The following is a 20283-nucleotide window of genomic DNA, read 5'->3' as shown; positions in this document are numbered from 1 at the left end:
TATATGTACCAGCCAAGGTCCAGAAAATAACTTTTGACTTTTAGTTCGGCCCATTCTAAATTACTAAAGAGAGGCATCGCCAAGACATGTCTTCGTGTTGCCCTAGACAAGTCCTGCTCACACAAGGTGATTGAGAGTGTGCACCTGCAGGCAGATCGCATGACGAAGGCAGGCTTCCCTAGGGAACCCGTGACATCCGTTGTTGAAGGCCTGCTGAAAACGACAAACGCTTCGAAACAGGCAACGACGACTGAGCTACAAGCTCATGAGCGAGCTATATACGTGGCACTGCGCTATACTCACCAGCTGACACACCGCCTAAAGAAGGTGGCGCAGAAAGGCAAGGTCCGAGTTGTGCTGCTGGCCCACCTAGCTTCAAAGAGTAGGGCACTGCCTCTTGAGTTATCATAGAACGATTCCTTCCTGATCTGCTTTTTCCAGTATCCATATAGTTCCACACCATGCTTCTTTTCCGCCCCCGCAGGGGCGTCTGCAACATGCAAATGTTGGTGAGTTGCGACACCACAGGTTCCTGAGCGTAAGCAGGGACATCCCCGCAGGGTGGATGATGGTGAGCCGTGCGTCGGCACAGAACCGAACACCCGCACTTAGCCGTGCGTGGGAGGACACTACGACGCGTGCGGGAACCAGTTGCGTTTCAGTTTTTTTTTTTACTCTGTGCCAACGTTTTAACCACACCAAATGCACGCGAGGTGTATGTGTCAGCACGCCGGCCAGTGCGCAGATTTCGCTTTCTCCCCTGATTTTCCACAAAGTTTTACAGCTGATTTGCGCTTAAATTAAGATACGGGTTATAGTCTTTATTCGCTCTGACCAAAATTGGGAGTCTAATTCGCGCATTTACAAACTCGATCCGATAGCGCATAGTAGGTCGGACGTGACCATATCGACGCGCACTTGAACAACGTAATAGAGGCGGCATCTTTTTTCAGCCACCCTAGGACTGTGTCGCTCAACCGTGTAGTTCAGTCGCGAAGGAGCGTGTTCATTAATTTCCCGGAATATCGTGCAGCCATGCGCACTCAGTGCGCTCCTTCTTCGATCCCCGATCGCTCGTGCTATGGTGAACTAAGTGCATTCAAAAAGCCATATACGCCGCTTACTGCTTAGTTTTCTACGTGTTCAGTTGAGTTTTTCTGTGTTCAATTACTTTTAAGAGGGCTAGAAAACTCTCTCAACCGTGCAGCTGTTGCAATGTCCCACGCGCTGTTTTCCTCTCATGTCGTGCGATCGCGGCCGCATGTTATGCACGTTAATGCGTCTGAGGTGTAATACACACTATATAAAAACTGACGTGTTTCAGGATCCGTGCTTTCGATATCCGCGGTGAATAAACTTTGTTCAGAAAGTGGATAATGTATCTATCTTATTGTGAAGGAAGGATGCAGTTCTAAGTTAGAAACTATAGTATACCGCAGTGTGCTGAAAAAGCTCCAGGTCGTCTGATTTTATTATCCTTGTGGCAAGCTGCAACAGCTTGCACCGCGACAAAGCCATTTGTCCAGCTTTGGGAGCAAGTCAGTTAAGTGTCGGAAACAACCAAACACGCAAATTTCACACCTGCAAGCACAGCTTCCCGGGTTCGAACCCGACCGCGGCGGCTGCGTGTTTATGGAGGCAAAACGCTAAGGCGCCCGTGTGCTGTGCGATGTCTGCTCGTTAAAGATCTCCGGGTGGTCGAAATTATTCCGGAGCCCTCCACTACGGCACCTCTCTCTTCCTTTCTTCTTTCACTCCCTCCTTTACCCCTTCCCTTACGGCGCGGTTCAGGTGTCCGCCGATATATGAGACAGATACTGGGCCAATTCCTTTCCCCCAAAAATCAATTATTATTATTATTATTTTATATTATTATTATTATTATTATTATTATTATTATTATTATTATTATTATTATTATTATTATTATTATTATTATTATTATTATTATTATTATTATTATTATTATTATTATTATTATTATTATTAAGCGTTCAGTGTAGCCGCACTGCCCGGGTTTCAGTGGTGTGCGAAGCCTCTGAGTAGCAAGTGTAACGGGCTCACTGGGTCAGTGACACCTCAGTCGCTCTGTGGGTAGGCGGTGGCGTTCACTTACTAATTGAGGCAGTTATGCGCCTTTCCTTTCCTCTGCACAGGAATCCGTTGCTTTTGATGGCGCCTCCCTAGGTCAGTGGGCACCGCAATCGCGCTTTCAGGCATACGTAGCGGTAGTGTTCCACCTGCAAGAAACTGCTTTCGCACAATATTTTGTGGCCCCGCCGCGGTGGCTCAGTGGTTAGGGCGCTCGACTACTGATCCGGAGTTCCCGGGTTCGAACCCGACCGCGGCGGCTGCGTTTTTATGGAGGAAAAACGCTAAGGCGTCCGTGTGCTGTGCGATGTCAATGCACGTTAAAGATCCCCAGGTGGTCCAAATTATTCCGGAGCCCTCCACTAACGCACCCCTTTCTTCCTTTCTTCTTTCACTCCCTCCTTCATCCCTTCCCTTACGGCGCGGTTCAGGTGTCCATCGATATGAGAGACAGATACTGCGCCATTTCCTTTCCCCAAAAACCAATTATTATTATTATTATTACGCAGTTGATCATTGGTAACGGGGACATCTGGCTAGCCGTCGAGGGCGGTGAACTGACGTTCGCGCAGTGAATTGGGCCTACAGTTTCCGATTTTTCTGCCACTTCATATCAGCAGAAAACACGCCTGGAGCGCTAATGGGGAGGTCGACTGTATCAAACACTGCTACCGTCATGCCATCATTTTAAACGCGCGTAGATTTGCCGGTTTTGCGTAAAGTTCGGGCTTGAATTTTGCCCCTACGTCGAACAGACCAGCAGCACGTCTTCAAAGTCACTTCATATCCCGTGTCCCCTCTCAAAGTCTTAGTCTCGTTTGTTTATCGAAGCACCCCAAAAGTGAGGCAGAAGAGGTGCATAGGCCATCCCGTACGTCGTATTGGTGTCCGAGAGGAAACCAAACGCAGAGCGAGGCAAGCCAGGAAAGTGTTGCGGCTGTCGTGGAGAGGAAGGCAGCTCTGAATGGAGGAAAAGCGCCGTAAGTGAGGGCTCTGGGTTGATTTGGACCACCTGGTCCTTTAATGTGCGTTGACATCCCATGGACGGAACACACGGCTCCTTTTGCGTTTCGCTTCCATCGAAACGCAGCCGCTGCAGCCGGCATTGAACCGGATCCTTCGGCTGTCGGAGGGTCAGGGTTCAATCCCGCCCTCTGTAATGTTAAGGTAGTACATTGTACATGAATTTTATTGTTTATAATGCATGTACAAAACCGTGTATCTGAAAAACGTCAGTACCCGCCGCGGTGGCTTAGTGGTTAGGGCGCTCGACTACTGATCCGGAAAACACGGGTTCGAACAAGACCGCGGCGGCTGCCTTCCAATTGAGGCGAAACGCAAAAGGCGCCCGTGTGCTGTGCTATGTCAGTGCACGTTAAAGATCCCCAGATGGTCTAAATTATTCCGGAGCCCTCCACCACGGCACCTCTTTCTTCTTTCACTCCCTCGTTTATCCCTCCCCTTACGGCGCTGATCACGTGTCCAACGATATATGAGACATACTGCGCCATTTCCTTTCCCCAAAAACCAATTATTATTATATAAAATGTCAGCTGCACATTTTGAGCTAAATAATGTGCACACATGTTGCATCGACATACGTTTTATTTTATTTGCTTGATAGGGAATGCCGTCAAAAGAGAGATATAGTATGTTTTGGCAAAGTGATGTCCAAGAGAGCTGGACTTGCGAGCGAAACTAGCTTTTGCCGTGCACACTCAAGGTTCGCTTACACTACACATAAATACTCCCGAAAGCAGAAGACTGGACAGCCGCAGGTGTAGCTCAGTTGTTAGAGTACCGGACGCGATATTCGAAGGTCGTGGGTTCGAATCCCACCGGTGGCATGTGGTTGTTTTTTCTTCAGCTTTTATTAATCTCCCATTGATGAAAAATACAAAATTAATAAAAAAAGACATCCCCTTTGCTCCTTGGCATCGTTGACTGTTGCCTTCCGTCATTTTAAAAATGATATGACTACTACTAACGGCCGCCTACACACCTCTGATTGCAATCAAGCGCCTAACTGCAATAAAAAGTTTACCTTTGGTAATTAGTTAAGCACCTTAGTGTAGACGGATACAACTCAAAAACGAAGCGGCAAATTCCCCTAACAAAAGATGCCCTCCAGCCAATGCCGACGGCAGACTCTCATGACGTGGTGATCCCCCTCTGACCGCTAGCGGGACATCGCAGTGGGTAGCAGAAGAAAGGGGCGCGGCGTCATGAAAATCGGTCGAAGCCATTGGCTGGAGGGCTTCGTTTGAGGGGCATCTGCCGCTTCAGTTTTATCCGACTGTATGCTGTAAAAAGTAGTATGTCTTTAAAGGAGTTTTCAGGTGTCTATAACTCGTACCCTTGCACCAGGCCCAGATGGGTCTTGGTGTTTTCATACACCTTGCAGGCAGGGTGTTTCGCGAAAGAGCTAGCCCGAAAATGAAAAAAGTGTCCCAAAGGTGTTCGGGCGACTTGCACCCTATTTCCGCCGAGCCATTGGCGATTTAGCGCTCTTTGCACCCGTATACACCCTTCAAGAAAAATGCACGCAATGGGTTTCCCACTTTTTTTGCCTTTATTAATGTGTTCTTTAAGTTTACCATTATAATAGTTACATAATGTAATATACCTGTATTACTGGAGCTCTTCATAGAAGTAGACAGGCTGTGCACCAACAAAATCCATTCATTGACAAATCACAATGCTGTAGAAATGAGGAAATTTTTACTGTCAGAACAAAGACATCCACAAAGCACAAGAAGCTTCGGCAATGAATTCCTTACTGCCAGGCAAGGAACGACTGCACCATGCCGGCTTTATTGGTGTTATGGTGCTGCAAAATTAAAATTCAATTGCAGTTACACCTGCCTCCTAATTTTTTCAGAGGAAACAATCAAAAATTCATGCCTGCGCATCATTATAAACCAGCCTGAGGAAGGCTTGGACTGTGACACTAACTCCCAGGAATAGCTTGTACACAAACATAAGGTAGCCTATGCTGAACATCCATAATCTTGACAGTATGGCAGTTGTAGACTGAACCGCAGTGGTGAGCCTGCTGAGTATTCTCCATCCCTCGACGAACAGGTTCTCAGCCGCCTGAGGATTTCCTTCGCAGAACGGCATGCATGGAGCGAGTCTGCATTTTACTCAAAAACAGTACATTTCATATCAGTTTGCATTGGTCAATGATCCTTATAAAATGCCAACATACTTCTCGTTTTTGACGTGTGATATTATGCATGCTAACGCTAACAGAGAGAATAAAATCTGCCCATGTGGCGGGCGAGCGCCAGCTTTTATTCCCTAAACCATTCCAACGAGGCCATTGTGGTTTCAGAGAAAAAAGCTCTAAGCGGCATCATAAGAACAAGGTTTGAGCTGGAAAGCGACCTGTTAGGAAATGGAGTGAAGGTGATCAGGCGATGCAATTAATTCTGCATGAATTGCTACAAGCTAGTGCAAACAACGCACTGGCCTTGCTGGAGAGCGAGCTGACTATAAAAGGCCCGAAACACCGCGACAACAGACGAAAATATAGCGCACTTCATAATGCTTCACAAACAGACCAACGATAATTCGGTGTAACATTCACTGTGACCGAAGAAAATATAGTATCTGTGTCAAAGTCAGCGATGCAACCCCTTCCATCACAGTGGTCCGCTTCAACACAACACAAAGCATGCATTCATTATTATACCAAGTATGTGACATCTTTAAAACCAGGCAACAGTACCAAGTTAACATATCTATCGTGTCTGCGGCCAGTAAACTCAAAAGCCATTGAGAAAATTCTGCACGAGGTCACTAAACTCCTTCATAGAAGGCCGCCGGGCCAGTTGGCGCATGATGCTTGGCAAATCCGCGCAGGGTAACAGGACACCGACAAGATGACACAGATACAGCGCCAACAACTGAGGAATTTATCGCTTTGCTCGCAATAAATACAGGAAGCATCATCCCAAATACCGAGAACGAAGGTCATGGAATCATCAGTTTGTTTCATCTCTCGTGACTATTTACCCAGATATAACCACGGATTATATCTGTGACTGGAATATATATCCGGTCAATTTCTTTTTTCATTAACATTATGGATGATGTGCTTCCGCAGGTTGAGGAATTCGCATATATGATGTACACCTCATATATCTCGCGCATGAGCTATCGATTATATTTCCTCAAAATTTTATAACTTCCAAAGTGCGGAATGCATTCACTGTACAGCACGTGTCTTGCTTGCTTGCTGCCATATCCTGTCTAAGTTGTCGAAATGCTCCATTAGACGAATGTTAACACGCCAGTCTTTTTCCCAACATATGATGCTCAGCATGACAAAGGGATTTTGTTAAGCAAGTCACTGTCGCATGCTGTGAATTTGTCTCATTGCTTCGTCTCACACCGGGCGGTCTTTGAAGCACCTTTGCTGGGTGCGTTGCATATGGCCGATTCACACGACGGACCGCTCGCCCGCGGCCCGAGCATCACGTGTTCGTGCGTCACCAAATCGAGAGGCGTGCTGTCGGCCCGCGGGCTGGACAACCAAGGAAGTTCAAGTGCCTCTTCCCTTCGCGGGAATTAGCGGTGGCCCGCGAAGATGCCCGCGCCAGCTCTGGCAACCACCGCTCTTGCCAGTATTTCGGCTCCCGCATTTCGCTGAGCTGGCGCGCTGTTTTGACAAGCTGCACTGCGTTCGCTACCATGACGAAGTGATCGACGGGGCTAGCACGACGGCCCAGGCTATTGAGGAATTGGACAAAGGGCCACACCTGCACCATTCAATCGCAGCCATGGGTCGCAAGGAAAAACCAGTTTGACCAGCGTTGACCAACACTTTAAAATAATTTGGCAACAGTGGCACACACAGCGCGTCGTCTGCTCTGTTGGCCCGTCGCATCCGCTTGACGTCATCGGATCGCAAGCCAGTTTTTAGTGGCGCATGAACACGTGATGCACGGGCCGCGGGCGAACGGACCATCGTGTGAATCGGCATATATACTAAGTTCACAGCGGCCCGCCCGACCACTTTCTTTAGCACGTGGCTGACAGAGTGCGCATATGGCATGACAGCTAACTTCCGTATTCTTTCTGAAGCCTCGTTGGGGTAGATCGGCAAATTTCTTTCATTACTTTGAAGCCAAGGCTGCAGATGAGGTCACCTGGGAAACTAGATACACCTTACCGTGTCAGTTGGGCCTCGACGCTTTCCTGCTGCCGGTCAATACACAATCTGTTTAGGGCATTTTTCAGTGCGTCTGTAGCCACAGAATTTTTCTAGACTGCGGAAGATAACACAAGCACATATGGGCCTCTCCGCTGTACAGTCATAGAACGAGAAACTGAAATTGTACCTCAACTGGCATTTCATTGGTTAGCTAAACGTTGGCAAGAGCTTCGGAGGTCTTAAAGATGTCAACAATGTCTTTGTGTTGTCCTTGGTTAGCTTGATGATTACTAGGAAGATGCACACAAATCGGAAGGTTGTTATCATATTCGTACCACGAAAAGCAAGTCAGCAGAAGGTCACGAGAATTGGTGCAACACAGGAACAGGTGCATACTCCTTGCCACAGAATGTACAGATCATCATTAAACTTAACATAGGTAGAACACACATAGATGTTTAACTACTCCGGTAATCCATCCGCATTGGTTCTGGAATCGTGCAGCTCACATGGAACCAATGCCTTCTCTTACCATCTCAGACAAGGCGGTATGTGGCAGCGTGTAATGTACCTAAGTCCTTGATTACAATGGAGTACACACTTCTCCTGGACAGCTGTTCGAGAGGAATGCAGGCATTTCTGGCTTCTTTGCCAGGAAAAGGTCTTTAAACGGTGAGCAATTCTTGCAGATACCACCATAAGGGTTGCTGCCACGATCCTTAATTGTTCAGAGACAATTACACCAGAAGGCCGGTTATCCTTTTGTGTTTCTGCCTTAACGACGGCATAGGCCCTCACCCATCTTCACAGAAGGCCCTAGTTTGGTCAAGTTGTTGGCTTCACACAAGTTTTTGGGCTTCGTTCTTCAATGTTTGGCACTGGACCTTCTTTTGCAGCTTGTAGAATTTCTTTGCAATGGCTTGATTTGTTTTCGCAGAAAGTAGCTGAAATTAGTATGCAATACGCCCAGAAAAGGTGCTTCATAGACAGTCCCGTGTAAGACGAAGCACAGAGAGAAATTCACAGAATGCGACAGTGGCCTAGTGTACAAGATCCCTACGTCATGAGGAGCATCATATGTTGGGAAATAAGGTCGGTGTGTCAACATACATCTAAAGGAACATGTCGGTAACACAGACAGGACATGGCAGCATGGTAGCCAGACACTTGTCGGACTATGGGTGCATTCCACAATTTCGAGAATGTAAAATTCTGAGGATACATAATGGATACCTTATGCGCGAGATATACCAGACGTACATCATACATAAGAATTGCTCAACCTGCGTGAGCACATCGTCAGTAATATTAACGGAAAGAAATGGCTATCTTGATAAATAATCACAACAGATGTGACAAAATGATGATTACATGACTTTCCTCCTCTGCAATTAGGATGATGCTTCCAGTATTTATTTTGAGCAAAGCAATAAATTCCTCAGTTGTTAGCCAGCGTTGTATCTGTGTCTTGCCTGTGTCCTGTTACCCAGCGTGCTGTTTTGCCAAGACTGAAATACTTTCACATATTCTTAAGAGATGAAGTCTAGATCTGGAAAACGACCACAAGGGGTTCCAAGCAGATGTTTGCTTTCTGCACCCACTCTCGAAGAAATACAGACGCATCAACATGTGCGTCTGGAGATCACACAATGCTAGCTGTGGCATATACAATGTTCACAACAAACAAGTCAGGAAATTTTTTTTAATCCACGAGTTCTGGTTCCCTTTATTTAAGGCATACATGCGCCATGTAGGGAACGAAAGTCCTAACTAGATAAATAGAATAAATCATTTTGCAAACATCGCTACTGTAAAATGGTGTTATTAAATGGCCACATTCACCCTTAGGACAGATCAGCATTTCATCTGCCGTTACATATGAAACATGAAAATACCAAGCAGCCAGATGAATGAATAAAATTTATTCGACAATTTAGCAAAGGTACATACAGTCATACCACTCCACTGGTCCAGATGAGTATGCTGCTCAGGAGCAGCAGTATCCGTATGGGGCGAATGCCTCCACCTGTCGAACCATCCTACCTCCTACTTCTACGGCGGACTCCGTAATGATAGCAGTGAGATTTTCATCCATTGTTTGAACATTAGGATCACCTTCCTCAGTTAAAGCCGAATATCTGTTCTTCAGGGAAATCCTGAATTCCTCTCCTTTCCCTCTCACTGCTTACTCGTTAATGGGCCTCCGCTTCACTAGTTTCTTCCGGTCCCTCTTCAAGTCGAAGCTAATTCGAAACTATACCACTCTGTGGTCACTACAACGTACCTTTCCGAGGACCTACACATCCTGCACAATGCAAGGTGGACCGCATATATTCTGAAGTCTTACTTCATTTTTAATCGCACCATTGGGGCTCTTCCACGTCCACTTCCTAGAGGCTTTCAACGATCGGGTCATGATGGCTGGATATAGGCGCGTAGGCGTATACACCCCCTTCAGCTTGCACCTTATTAAGCGTAACTACATTGGCTGCCACGCTCTCGTTAATTCTATAGCACTCCTGTATGTTGCCAGCTATGTCCTGACTGATCACGAGTCCGACACCTAGTTCTCGTCTGTCCGCTAATTACATACTACCAGACTACCAGTCCTTTCCAGGACTAAGGTAAGAATGAAGTCAATTCATGCATAGTGACAAAAATACGAAGAGAAACTGAAATTGATACAAACAAAACCGCAACAAATTATGCTTGCTAGGTGCTACACAAATGATCGTAAAGCATGCAGAAATGAATGAAAACTCATCCCGAGATACCACAGGCAACACGTCTGCAGGTAGCTGATTCTAGTCGTGTGTGGTTAGCGGAAAGAAGGAATATTTGCAGCAATCTTTTGCAGCATTGAATTCTTTGACATGTCGACTGTGTTTATTACGAGTGCTATCCACGATAGCACAGTACGTGCCAGCCCCTTAGTATATACTGCATGTATACGGCTCAAGTGTCCTCCTAACCTCACTAAACCCTATGACATCCCGTTTAATACTCGCTAGCTATTTCATCGAACAGCACTGCTATAGGCTAGCCTCGATGTATAAGGTTCCAGCATTAAACGTTGCCAGGTTCAGTTTCCAATGGCGGCCTGTCCGCGGAGCCAGAGATTATTGCACCCTCCGCTGCGTCACAGGTCTGACCGCCGCCTTGGTCAGTCGTTCCGCAGCCACTGGGGCAGAGGGTTAATTTGTGTAACCATATATTTACAAGGTTGTGGCCAAGTAATACACCAGGGTGGCCAAATCCTGCTCTGGTGAGATAGTGCGTAGATCTGGTCACCGAGATCAGACCGCACCCCAGGCCTGGTTATGCAATTCCATCGACACGAGGTGTTTTCTTTTTCAAATCCGGTGGAGAATTTCGTGGCACCGGGATTTGAACCCGGTCCTCTTGCACGCGAGGCGGATGCTCCAGTCCTAAGCCACCGCTGCATCGCCCAAAATAAATCAGCGGGACCGAAATGCGCTCTGCAAACCTTCAGTGCCACTTTGTACTCTTGTTTTCTTCTTGCGCCTAGACCATGATTTTTTGGGTTTTACTTGTCTATGGTCAAGCCAGATGCGATGGCGGGTGGGCTGAAATCGTGTGTGCTTGAAGCGCTAGCTTCCCCGAGTACCATGAATAGGAGAAAAGCCGGACATTTTCTTGGCCCCTTTGTTTTCTCTCCGCGCATGCGTTCCCGCCGCCTTTCTTCAGGCGATTAGAGCCGCTGAGGTAGGTGCACGGCGGTAGGTGTCGCACCTGTCGCTCCACGCTGTCAATATTCGAACGCTTTGCATACCAGACCAGCCATGCTCCTTCCCTGAGGCCCAGGGTTTAGAGATAACCATAGTCATGTAAATAAATCTGTGGTGGAAATTAGCAAAAAGCGATTTGAAGATTGGTGGCTCAAAAGTAGAGAGATGACATAAGGTTAAAATTGTAGGAAGACGTATTTTAAAGAAAATGGCGAATTTTGAAAACTTACAAGGCAGTTAAACTAAAATAAAGGAAAAACTGAGCATGGTGGCAACTGCCATCACCCCGCTTCAAAGGGGACGCTCATACCTTCCATCCATCCATCCATCGAACAGCCTAACGCTTTGCATACCAGACCAGCCTGGTGGTGGTCCCACTTAATCGTTCTAGGGGGCGCGGCCGCACTTCCTTATACCAAAAATAAAATCGAAAAATCGATTTCTTTGTTTGCTTTTTTTTTGTAGAACAAATTTTTCGCGCTTTATAGTTGAACAGCAAATGGCGAACGACATGGAGGTTTTACCATAACTCATGCTTTGAATATTGACGGTTACCTGAGCAATACTCGTATATAATCATTTTATATTTATCCCACAATACTATAACTTGAATGATAGCGCCATTCATGAAGAGCAAAGTAACTGTAAGCGAAAAGTAAACGACATAATTATGCATCCATTATTAACATAGCTTTTGCTTCGAATAATGAAACATTTTCACTTGTTCTCCTTTCCACGGACGCTCATTTCACGAAAACCAGTCCTCAGAACTAAGAACGAAAACCACGCAAAGGACGATACACAGAGAAGAAGTAGACAGGACGAGCGCGGACTTGCAACTGTTTATTGAAACACATCTTCCTTCCATCACCAACCCTTCGCATGCGCAACAAGCAAACTCTATATTATCGAGTTCAAGAACTTCAGCTCCTTCTTGTACAGATAGACCGAAGCCTCGCTTACACACTTCTCGGGCCCATATCGATCAATCTGCCAGGCTTCGATGACCTCACGTGTTTTCTGGTTTTTGGTCCTTCCGATTATCTTTGTACGCTCAAAGAGTGGCGTGCATTTATTGTCACAAGAAAGACAGTGTTTGGGCAAATGCATGCTGCTGTGGGAGCCCAACGAATTTTTGTGTTCTTGTAGGCGCTTATTAATGCAGCGTCCCGTTTGTCCCACGTAAACTGAGCCGCAACTAAGCGGGATTTCATACACTACTCCCATTCGACAGGACACAAACTTGATTTTGTGGTTTACACCACAGCCTGCTTTTGTTCTCGTTTCATTGTTAGTTAGCGCGCACAAACGGGACAGCATACAAGGCGCCGAAAAGATTTCCACACCGAATTTTCTTGCCACCCCCTTCAGGCCATGCGAGGTCTTATGTATATAGGGCAGTACTTCAAATTTCCGCCTCTCACGAATGCCAGATTCTCGAGCACTAGAAGTTGGGATGACGGTTCTCAACAGAGACCCGGCAGCGGCCTGCAGAAGCGACGAGGGAAACCCAGCACAACTTAGGCGTGCGACTTGAGCGGAAAAGCTGAGTGACACCTTGTGAAAACAGGACTTCGGTAATGATGACCTCAAGCAGGATGAAGCAATTCCTCTCTTAATAAGCTTAGAGTGACAGGAGTCATAGGGTAAAAGGGCCTTTTTTGTTCTAGGCATGTACATCCAACACAAGTGGTCCGGTTCACTGAAAAACAATCTCAAGTCCAAGAACTGTAAGCAAGAATTCTCAGGCAATTCTACGGTAAAATTCAAACTGGGAGCCTTACATTTAAAAGACGTTAAAACTTCATTAGTGACCTCTTGCGGGTTGTCATTGGGATTCATTTTTAAGAGTATTAAAAAGTCGTCTACGTATCGGAAAACTCGCGCGATGCGGTCGTCAGTTAGCGCCCGTGAGAGTGAACAGTCAACTTCCGCTAAATATATTTCAGTGAGAACAGGTGCAACACTCGACCCTATACAAATGCCTCGTTTTTGCACATAGAATTTATCCTGAAAACTCACTAGCGTAGAGGAGAGGTACACATTCAACAGTTCCATGAAACCTTCTATCGAAATGCCGCAGGCATTTTGGAACCCCACAACCCCCAAACGCTCTATAAAGTTGCTGACCGCCATGAGCAGTTCGTTGTGAGGAACCGAATAAAACAGCTCTTCAATGTCCACCGAGAAGCCATAATTAACACCTGGCATGCTCTCTTTGAAAATTTTCACAATGCCGTCCGAGCTGGTGGTCTTGTAGGGGTCTTCAGGCGACAGACTCTTCAGGTGTCTTTGAAGGTATCGGCTAACAACTGCCTGCCAGGTTCCTCTCTCCGTTAATATTGCTCTAAAGGGGCATTCCAGCTTATGACTCTTTGCACTAAAAAACACAGTGAGCACATGTACCCTGTTACTCATCACTTCATTCTTCATCCGCTCAAGCTTCAAATCATCTAAAAGCGCAACCGCTTTGGCCTTCGCCTTCGTCGGCTTCACATCCGCAACTCGGAAGTTCTTGTTGATCGCTGTTAGTGCCTTCTCCCCGAATAGTTTCCGCGGTAGGACCACGAAGCCGCCTTCTTTGTCGGACAAAAGAACCCGTAGCCCAGAATCACAAATTGAGCCAGCCACTCTTCTCAGCAGGGAAGTGCAGTCCTTCTTTTTCTGATAGGTGTTGCTTACTGAATCAACTCCTTCCGAAAGGCAGCACCCTTTCTCTTCCCCTTCTACCTTGTCAGCGATCCTGTGAACCGAAGCCAAAAACTCAGGCTTGCTGAGCGGTACTTCCAGGCTGAACTTAGGTCCCTTCCTGAGGACCCTTTCAGTGTCAGATGAAACAGTCGCCCCTCCAAGGTAGATAACAGGCACCTCACCTGTCTGCTTCATTGGCGCCTTAGGTAGGCTTTGTCGTCGCTTGTTCCAAAGGAACTCAGTGGTAGTCTCAGCCAGGTTCTGGTAGTCCTTGAATGTCCTCATGCCGGCAGAGCCTGTCCCCTTCCAAGTGAAGTGCAAAGAGTCATAAGTTGGAATGCCCCTTTAGAGCAATAGTAACGGAGAGAGGAACCTGGCAGGCAGTTGTTAGCCGATACCTTCAAAGACACCTGAAGAGTCTGTCGCCTGAAGACCCCTACAAGACCACCAGCTCGGACGGCATTGTGAAAATTTTCAAAGAGAGCATGCCAGGTGTTAATTATGGCTTCTCGGTGGACATTGAAGAGCTGTTTTATTCGGTTCCTCACAACGAACTGCTCATGGCGGTCAGCAACTGTATAGAGCGTTTGGGGGTTGTGGGGTTCCAAAATGCCTGCGGCATTTCGATAGAAGGTTTCATGGAACTGTTGAATGTGTACCTCTCCTCAACGCTAGTGAGTTTTCAGGACAAATTCTATGTGCAAAAACGAGGCATTTGTATAGGGTCGAGTGTTGCACCTGTTCTCACTGAAATATATTTAGCGGAAGTTGACTGTTCACTCTCACGGGCGCTAACTGACGACCGCATCGCGCGAGTTTTCCGATACGTAGACGACTTTTTAATACTCTTAAAAATGAATCCCAATGACAACCCGCAAGAGGTCACTAATGAAGTTTTAACGTCTTTTAAATGTAAGGCTCCCAGTTTGAATTTTACCGTAGAATTGCCTGAGAATTCTTGCTTACAGTTCTTGGACTTGAGATTGTTTTTCAGTGAACCGGACCACTTGTGTTGGATGTACATGCCTAGAACAAAAAAGGCCCTTTTACCCTATGACTCCTGTCACTCTAAGCTTATTAAGAGAGGAATTGCTTCATCCTGCTTGAGGTCATCATTACTGAAGTCCTGTTTTCACAAGGTGTCACTCAGCTTTTCCGCTCAAGTCGCACGCCTAAGTTGTGCTGGGTTTCCCTCGTTGCTTCTGCAGGCCGCTGCCGGGTCTCTGTTGAGAACCGTCATCCCAACTTCTAGTGCTCGAGAATCTGGCATTCGTGAGAGGCGGAAATTTGAAGTACTGCACTATATACATAAGACCTCGCATGGCCTGAAGAGGGTGGCAAGAAAATTTGGTGTGGAAATCTTCTTTTCGGCGCCTTGTAAGCTGTCCCGTTTGTGCGCGCTAACTAACAATGAAACGAGAACAAAAGCAGGCTGTGGTGTAAACCACAAAATCGAGTTTGTGTCCTGTCGAATGGGAGTAGTGTATGAAATCCCGCTTAGTTGCGGCTCAGTTTACGTGGGACAAACGGGACGCTGCATTAATAAGCGCCTACAAGAACACAAAAATTCGTTGGGCTCCCACAGCAGCATGCGTTTGCCCAAACACTGTCTTTCTTGTGACAATAAATGCACGCCACTCTTTGAGCGTACAAAGATAATCGGAAGGGCCAAAAACCAGAAAACACGTGAGGTCATCGAAGCCTGGCAGATTGATCGATATGGGCCCGAGAAGTGTGAAAGCGAGGCTTCGGTCTATCTGTACAAGAAGGAGCTGAAGTTCTTGAACTCGATAAGATAGAGTTTGCTTGTTGCGCATGCGTAGGGTTGGTGATGGAAGGAAGATGTGTTTCAATAAACAGTTGCAAGTCCGCGCTCGTCCTGTCTACTTCTTCCCTGTGTATCGTCCTTTGCGTGGTTTTCGTTCTTAGTTCATGGATTACCAACTAGCCCCCCATCGTACACTCCTTCCAGTCCTCAGGATTCTTTTCTTTATACAAAGCGGTTTGTGACACGAGATGCGTCAGCACGAACATGCCTGTGGACGTTCAGCAAAGCAGGCGCGATCAGGCGCTCCTCGGCCATCTTTGCCCGAAGCTACGGCCTCAAACGACGGCGTGTTGACAACGGGCGCTCTGCCGAGGCGATGCTGACTGGTAGCGAAGTCAGAACCTGCAGTAGAGTTCGTACGTTGGCGCACAGTTCTTCAACGCAAGCATCAAGGGCCTCAAGGGTGGTAGCCTGGCAGTGGGGAGCCACTCGTCTGCCGGGTCCATTATGATATCCAGACGAGTGGCTCAGACGCAAGCGTTCTTGCTCTCGCAGCTCGGTTGTAGAATAGCATACACCGGTCTGCAAGCCTTTCGATTCTCGAGTCGTTGCTTTCGACGCCTTCTGTCACGAGAAAACTGGACAGGCAAATGTGCAGGCTGTGCACGGAAAGGATTTCTGCGTGTCCACGCTCGCCGGCACCGTTGGAAAGGAAGCTGAGGTGGACGCCTCGAGCGACGGATGTGTGCTGAGCTTCTTCGATGGCAAGAAGGAGCTGGCTTTACAGAAAGTACCTCCAGAGGCGGGGCGAGAGCGCGTAACCTTGCGCATATAGAGCGATGCCCTCCCCCCGTCAGCCGGGAAACGGAAGTGAACGTAGCGGAAACGACTCGAAAGTTCGAGAGAAAATTGGAGGGGACACTTAATCCAATATATGCAGAAGGTCATTCTCTAGTTTACATTCATAGACCCCTGGGAGTCCTCATACCCCTCCTGGCGCAGTGGTGCAGCGGTCATCAATTCAACTGCCACCTGCCAGGATGGGCAGTTTGCTCACTATCCGGTGGGCAGGTTGCGCTGACGCCGCAGGGTCACGTGACCTAGGTGCTGGCGCGTTACAATTCACGCCGACCACTGGCGACGCGCGCCCTCTCCCCCAAAGCGGCGCAACGATCATGTCCTCCTTCGGATAGAGATTACCGCACGTACCGTTCCCCTTTCCACCTTCAACAAGAATATCCTCCCTCTCTCGCTCTCAGCTGCGCTGTCGACGACGCTATGTGTATGTGCGCGCCTGCCTTGGCGCGCAGGGACGAGCAGACGCGGCGCGCCGCACAAATGAATGTCGTGAGTCAGCCCGCGCCGTAGGCCTAGCTTCGAAGAGGGGTAACTCCTGGGGAAACACCGCTGAGCGGCCAGCCGAAGAAGACCTGCGAGGGAGCGCGCGCCAGTCTTCGGGACGGCTCCATCCTGGCCCAGCAGTCGTCGGGCTGTCGCAGTGCCCGGCGAACAACGTGTGTTTATTTGGCGTGCCTGTCTCGTACATTGCTGCACTGCTGTAAGATCTCTAATGGTACTGTAGCCTTTTTTGCGTATTGTGTTACATGCGTTGCATTGTATTAGAGAACACTGTGTACACATTCTTACGAGTGCTGAGTAAGCACCGCTGTATCGACTCTGCTATGCGAAGCTTGTTTTGCAGTCAACCTTTGACTCCGACCCATCCTCTGGCTTGCTACCGGCGAAAGCTGGGCACCAAACGACCACAGCCTTCTGTCCCTTGGTGGCTGTTCATCCGGTTGAGCCTGCCCCGCCGAGCCGAGGGCGTCTCCTTTGTGACCGGGACCGCTACCCCCGCACGCTTTAAGGGTGTTTCGGAATGCGCCCCACCCGTGCACACGTGACAGCGGGACCCGCACGAATCCACTGTTGAACTTTTTCAATGAGACTTCGTTGTGGCGGAAAAGCTACTTACACAGTACAAGCCATGTTCCGGTGAACGTACAAAGTAGGGTCGGCTTGACACGTCACACAGTCGCGGAGAGGAGCTTTCCAGTTCTGCGTCAAAGGTCACTTCTCGCCCCGTCACAGGTTTTTGAGGATAGTGACCTTCTTCCCCGCGTGTCGGGTGAGCCTATTATTTTGGACTCCATCGGGACCCCGCGCTGTCCTGGCCGAATGTACTTAGGTGCTGCTTCAGAGGTACTTGTTCTTCTTGCTTCGAAAAATAACCGGTGGCAAATTTTCTCTACGTGCTCCGTGAAAGCCCGAAAATGGACGTTCAGGAAGGTGTGCAAAGGGCGTCTGGGAGGGAGGGGGGGGGGGGGGCGTCCGCCCCCTCCGCCTCCCTCAGGACCGCCACTAGACCAGGCACACCTGCAGTGCCTGATCACAGAAGACTTGTACGCTGAATGACGATATCATGCATCAGCGCAAAACAGGGCCTGCACCGAGAGCGCATTCGCCTAAGAAGCACACTCGCGCGAACACTTCAGTGTAGCCGTGGGCAGCGCACCACAGCAGCCCTATCTGATTACAAGTGGCGCCCCCTACAGGCCGTGAAACTAACATGGTCAGAGCTTTTTTATTCATCCGTAAAGAAACCGTTGTAACCCTGACACTGGATAGTACGCCGTGAGGTCCATGAATTCCTACTGGATAACATTTGCAGCGCCAACGATTTTTTGTTATATTTTGTCAACGTCAGGGTGCACGGTACGCCTGCCTCGCCCCCCATGAGCAAGAACGAAGGAGAAGATAGCAAAACTGTTGCTTTGCGAAAAGCAAAATGCGGAGTTACCGCAGCGGTGGCCGAGTCGACTGAGCATCCGCCTCGCATGCGGGAGGTGCGGGGTTCGATCGTACCCACCGGTGATGCAGTGGATACAAGCTTCTTTCCCCTGGTCTTCTTGGTGCGCGGCTTATTTAGGGTGAATCGCTTGGAAAATGGGTCTTTGCCCCCCCCCCCCCCCCATGAGTAGAAGAAAAATAACTTGTGCCATTGCGCTCTATGGCCACAAATGCCCTTGCGTCATAAAAAAAAAGAAACATCATCCTCAACAATATTCGTCTATTTTGCCATCTGTATCCTTGTCGGCCATTCATGCTACATCTAGTTCTCGCTCCTTCAATAAAATGAGAGAGCAAAATGGCCTTTAATACTGCGTATGCCTCCGCAGTCCTTCTGACCTCGCTGTCATGACATGCCCTCTAATTCCCCGAACAGCTCTGCTGGCTGGGCTCTAGCGTTAAACGTTTCCAGGCTCAGTTTCCAACGGCAGCCTGTTCTATGTCATATACAGGGTGTTTCACCCGAGATTTTACACAGCATTTAAAAATAGGTTTTTTGAGTTAGAAGCGCGCTTTTTTCGGCATAGCATTGTCAGCGGCGGAGTACATCAGAATACAACTAAAACCTGCTAATTAGAAAAATGGTTAATTAAAATCAGATGGTTAACTTTTTAACTAATACTGTTGGGTACCTTCATTACAGAGACGGGCGTAGCCCATTGTGAGTGATTTCCACATCAGTTTTTAGAATTTCCAAAACTCGGTTAGCCTCGGCTCTGATGCCCAACAAATTATGGCTATTTCCACAAGTTACGTGAACTGGACAGGTTGATTTGCCTGCAAGCTTCTTAAAAGCGCATGTATTTTGGCCCAATATAGGCAAAATTTGTTGGGCGACAGCGCCGAGGGTAACAGCGTCTTCAAATTTCTAAATACAGATCGGGATAATATTGACGGTGGGCCTCTCAATAATTCAGGAGCCCAACAGTAATAGTTTAAAAGTTGTCTATTCAATATTACCTAACAAGCAGGTAGTTAGCAGGTAATACCTGTATTCTGATTTACTCACACCGCTGCCGATTTTACGCCGAAAAAAAAATGCTCTTCTAACTCAAAAAGCCTATATTTAAAAATCTTGTAAAGTGCTAGGTGAAACACCCTGTCTATCTGACTGCCGCCTTGGTGAGTTTCTCCACAGGCGCTGGGGGCTGAGGGCCGGGAGTTAATTGGTGTACCCATGTAGGAGGTGGTGGCCAAGTGTTATTAGATGGTCAACCCCTGCTCTGGTGAGAGGATGCGTTGCCGGCTGTGTTCGCCTATTCGGTGCTATACCAAGCTGCACCCCAGGCCGGGTTATTCGAGTTCACCCACACTCAGATTTGTTTTTCTCAATCTGATAAAGACCTGCGGCGCAACCGGGATTCGAACCGCGGGCGTCTTGCACATGAGATGGATGCTCCGACTCTACGCCATCACAGCGTCCTTGAAGGTGCACTGAAGAGGAGACTGAACTCCCATTACCGCGGGAACTCGATCTACACGTTCCGAGCATTCTTATAAACTTCTAATTATTGTCCTGTGCAGCCGATTTCCCTAATTAGTCCCGTGGCGGCTTGCCTCACTGCCATCGGCGGAGGGATATCTAAAATCAGAGAGTACACGCGTATTTTTATTTCCGCGGGCCTGATTTGCGGCTATGTTGTCTGCGACTGAAACAATTCATTCTCAGAAAGCTAAACAAAGTAAATAAAAGCGGAAGCAAAGCCGCCGCGAGACTGGCTGAAAGGCACTCCACGCATTGGTTGACTCCTCCTACCTTCAGCGTTGAGTTCAAAAAAAAGGGCGCTTTCAGTGCAAAGGCAGGAAAAAAACAGTGCTTTTCACGGATGACGGAGCAGCCAACCTTAGTCAGCCCTTTTCTTCGAGGGCTCCTCGTTGAAAGCATGAAATAATCACCGGCAGTACAACAAGTAGTGTATGAAGCCCCTGTAAGCACGAGGAGTGTATCGTTTAGATGATTTCTCAGAAGTGCC

The 20283-nt window shown here is 47.9% G+C and overlaps 1 protein-coding gene across 1 annotated transcript in view; it reads right to left on the bottom strand.

Moving 5' to 3' along the window:
- LOC144127717 (uncharacterized) overlaps nt 1–13977 on the bottom strand; it is a 142623-nt gene extending 128646 nt beyond the window's left edge. Inside the window, exon 1 of the mRNA XM_077660643.1 lies at nt 13875–13977. Coding sequence (XP_077516769.1) covers nt 13875–13977 — 103 coding nt within the window. The remainder of the gene's footprint in view (nt 1–13874) is intronic.
- Nucleotides 13978–20283: the final 6306 nt, after the last annotated feature.

The sequence above is a fragment of the Amblyomma americanum genome, chromosome 1 (genome assembly GCF_052857255.1).
Source record: "Amblyomma americanum isolate KBUSLIRL-KWMA chromosome 1, ASM5285725v1, whole genome shotgun sequence".
Taxonomy (NCBI): Eukaryota; Metazoa; Arthropoda; class Arachnida; order Ixodida; family Ixodidae; genus Amblyomma; species Amblyomma americanum.
This window is presented reverse-complemented; position numbering and strand designations above follow the sequence as displayed.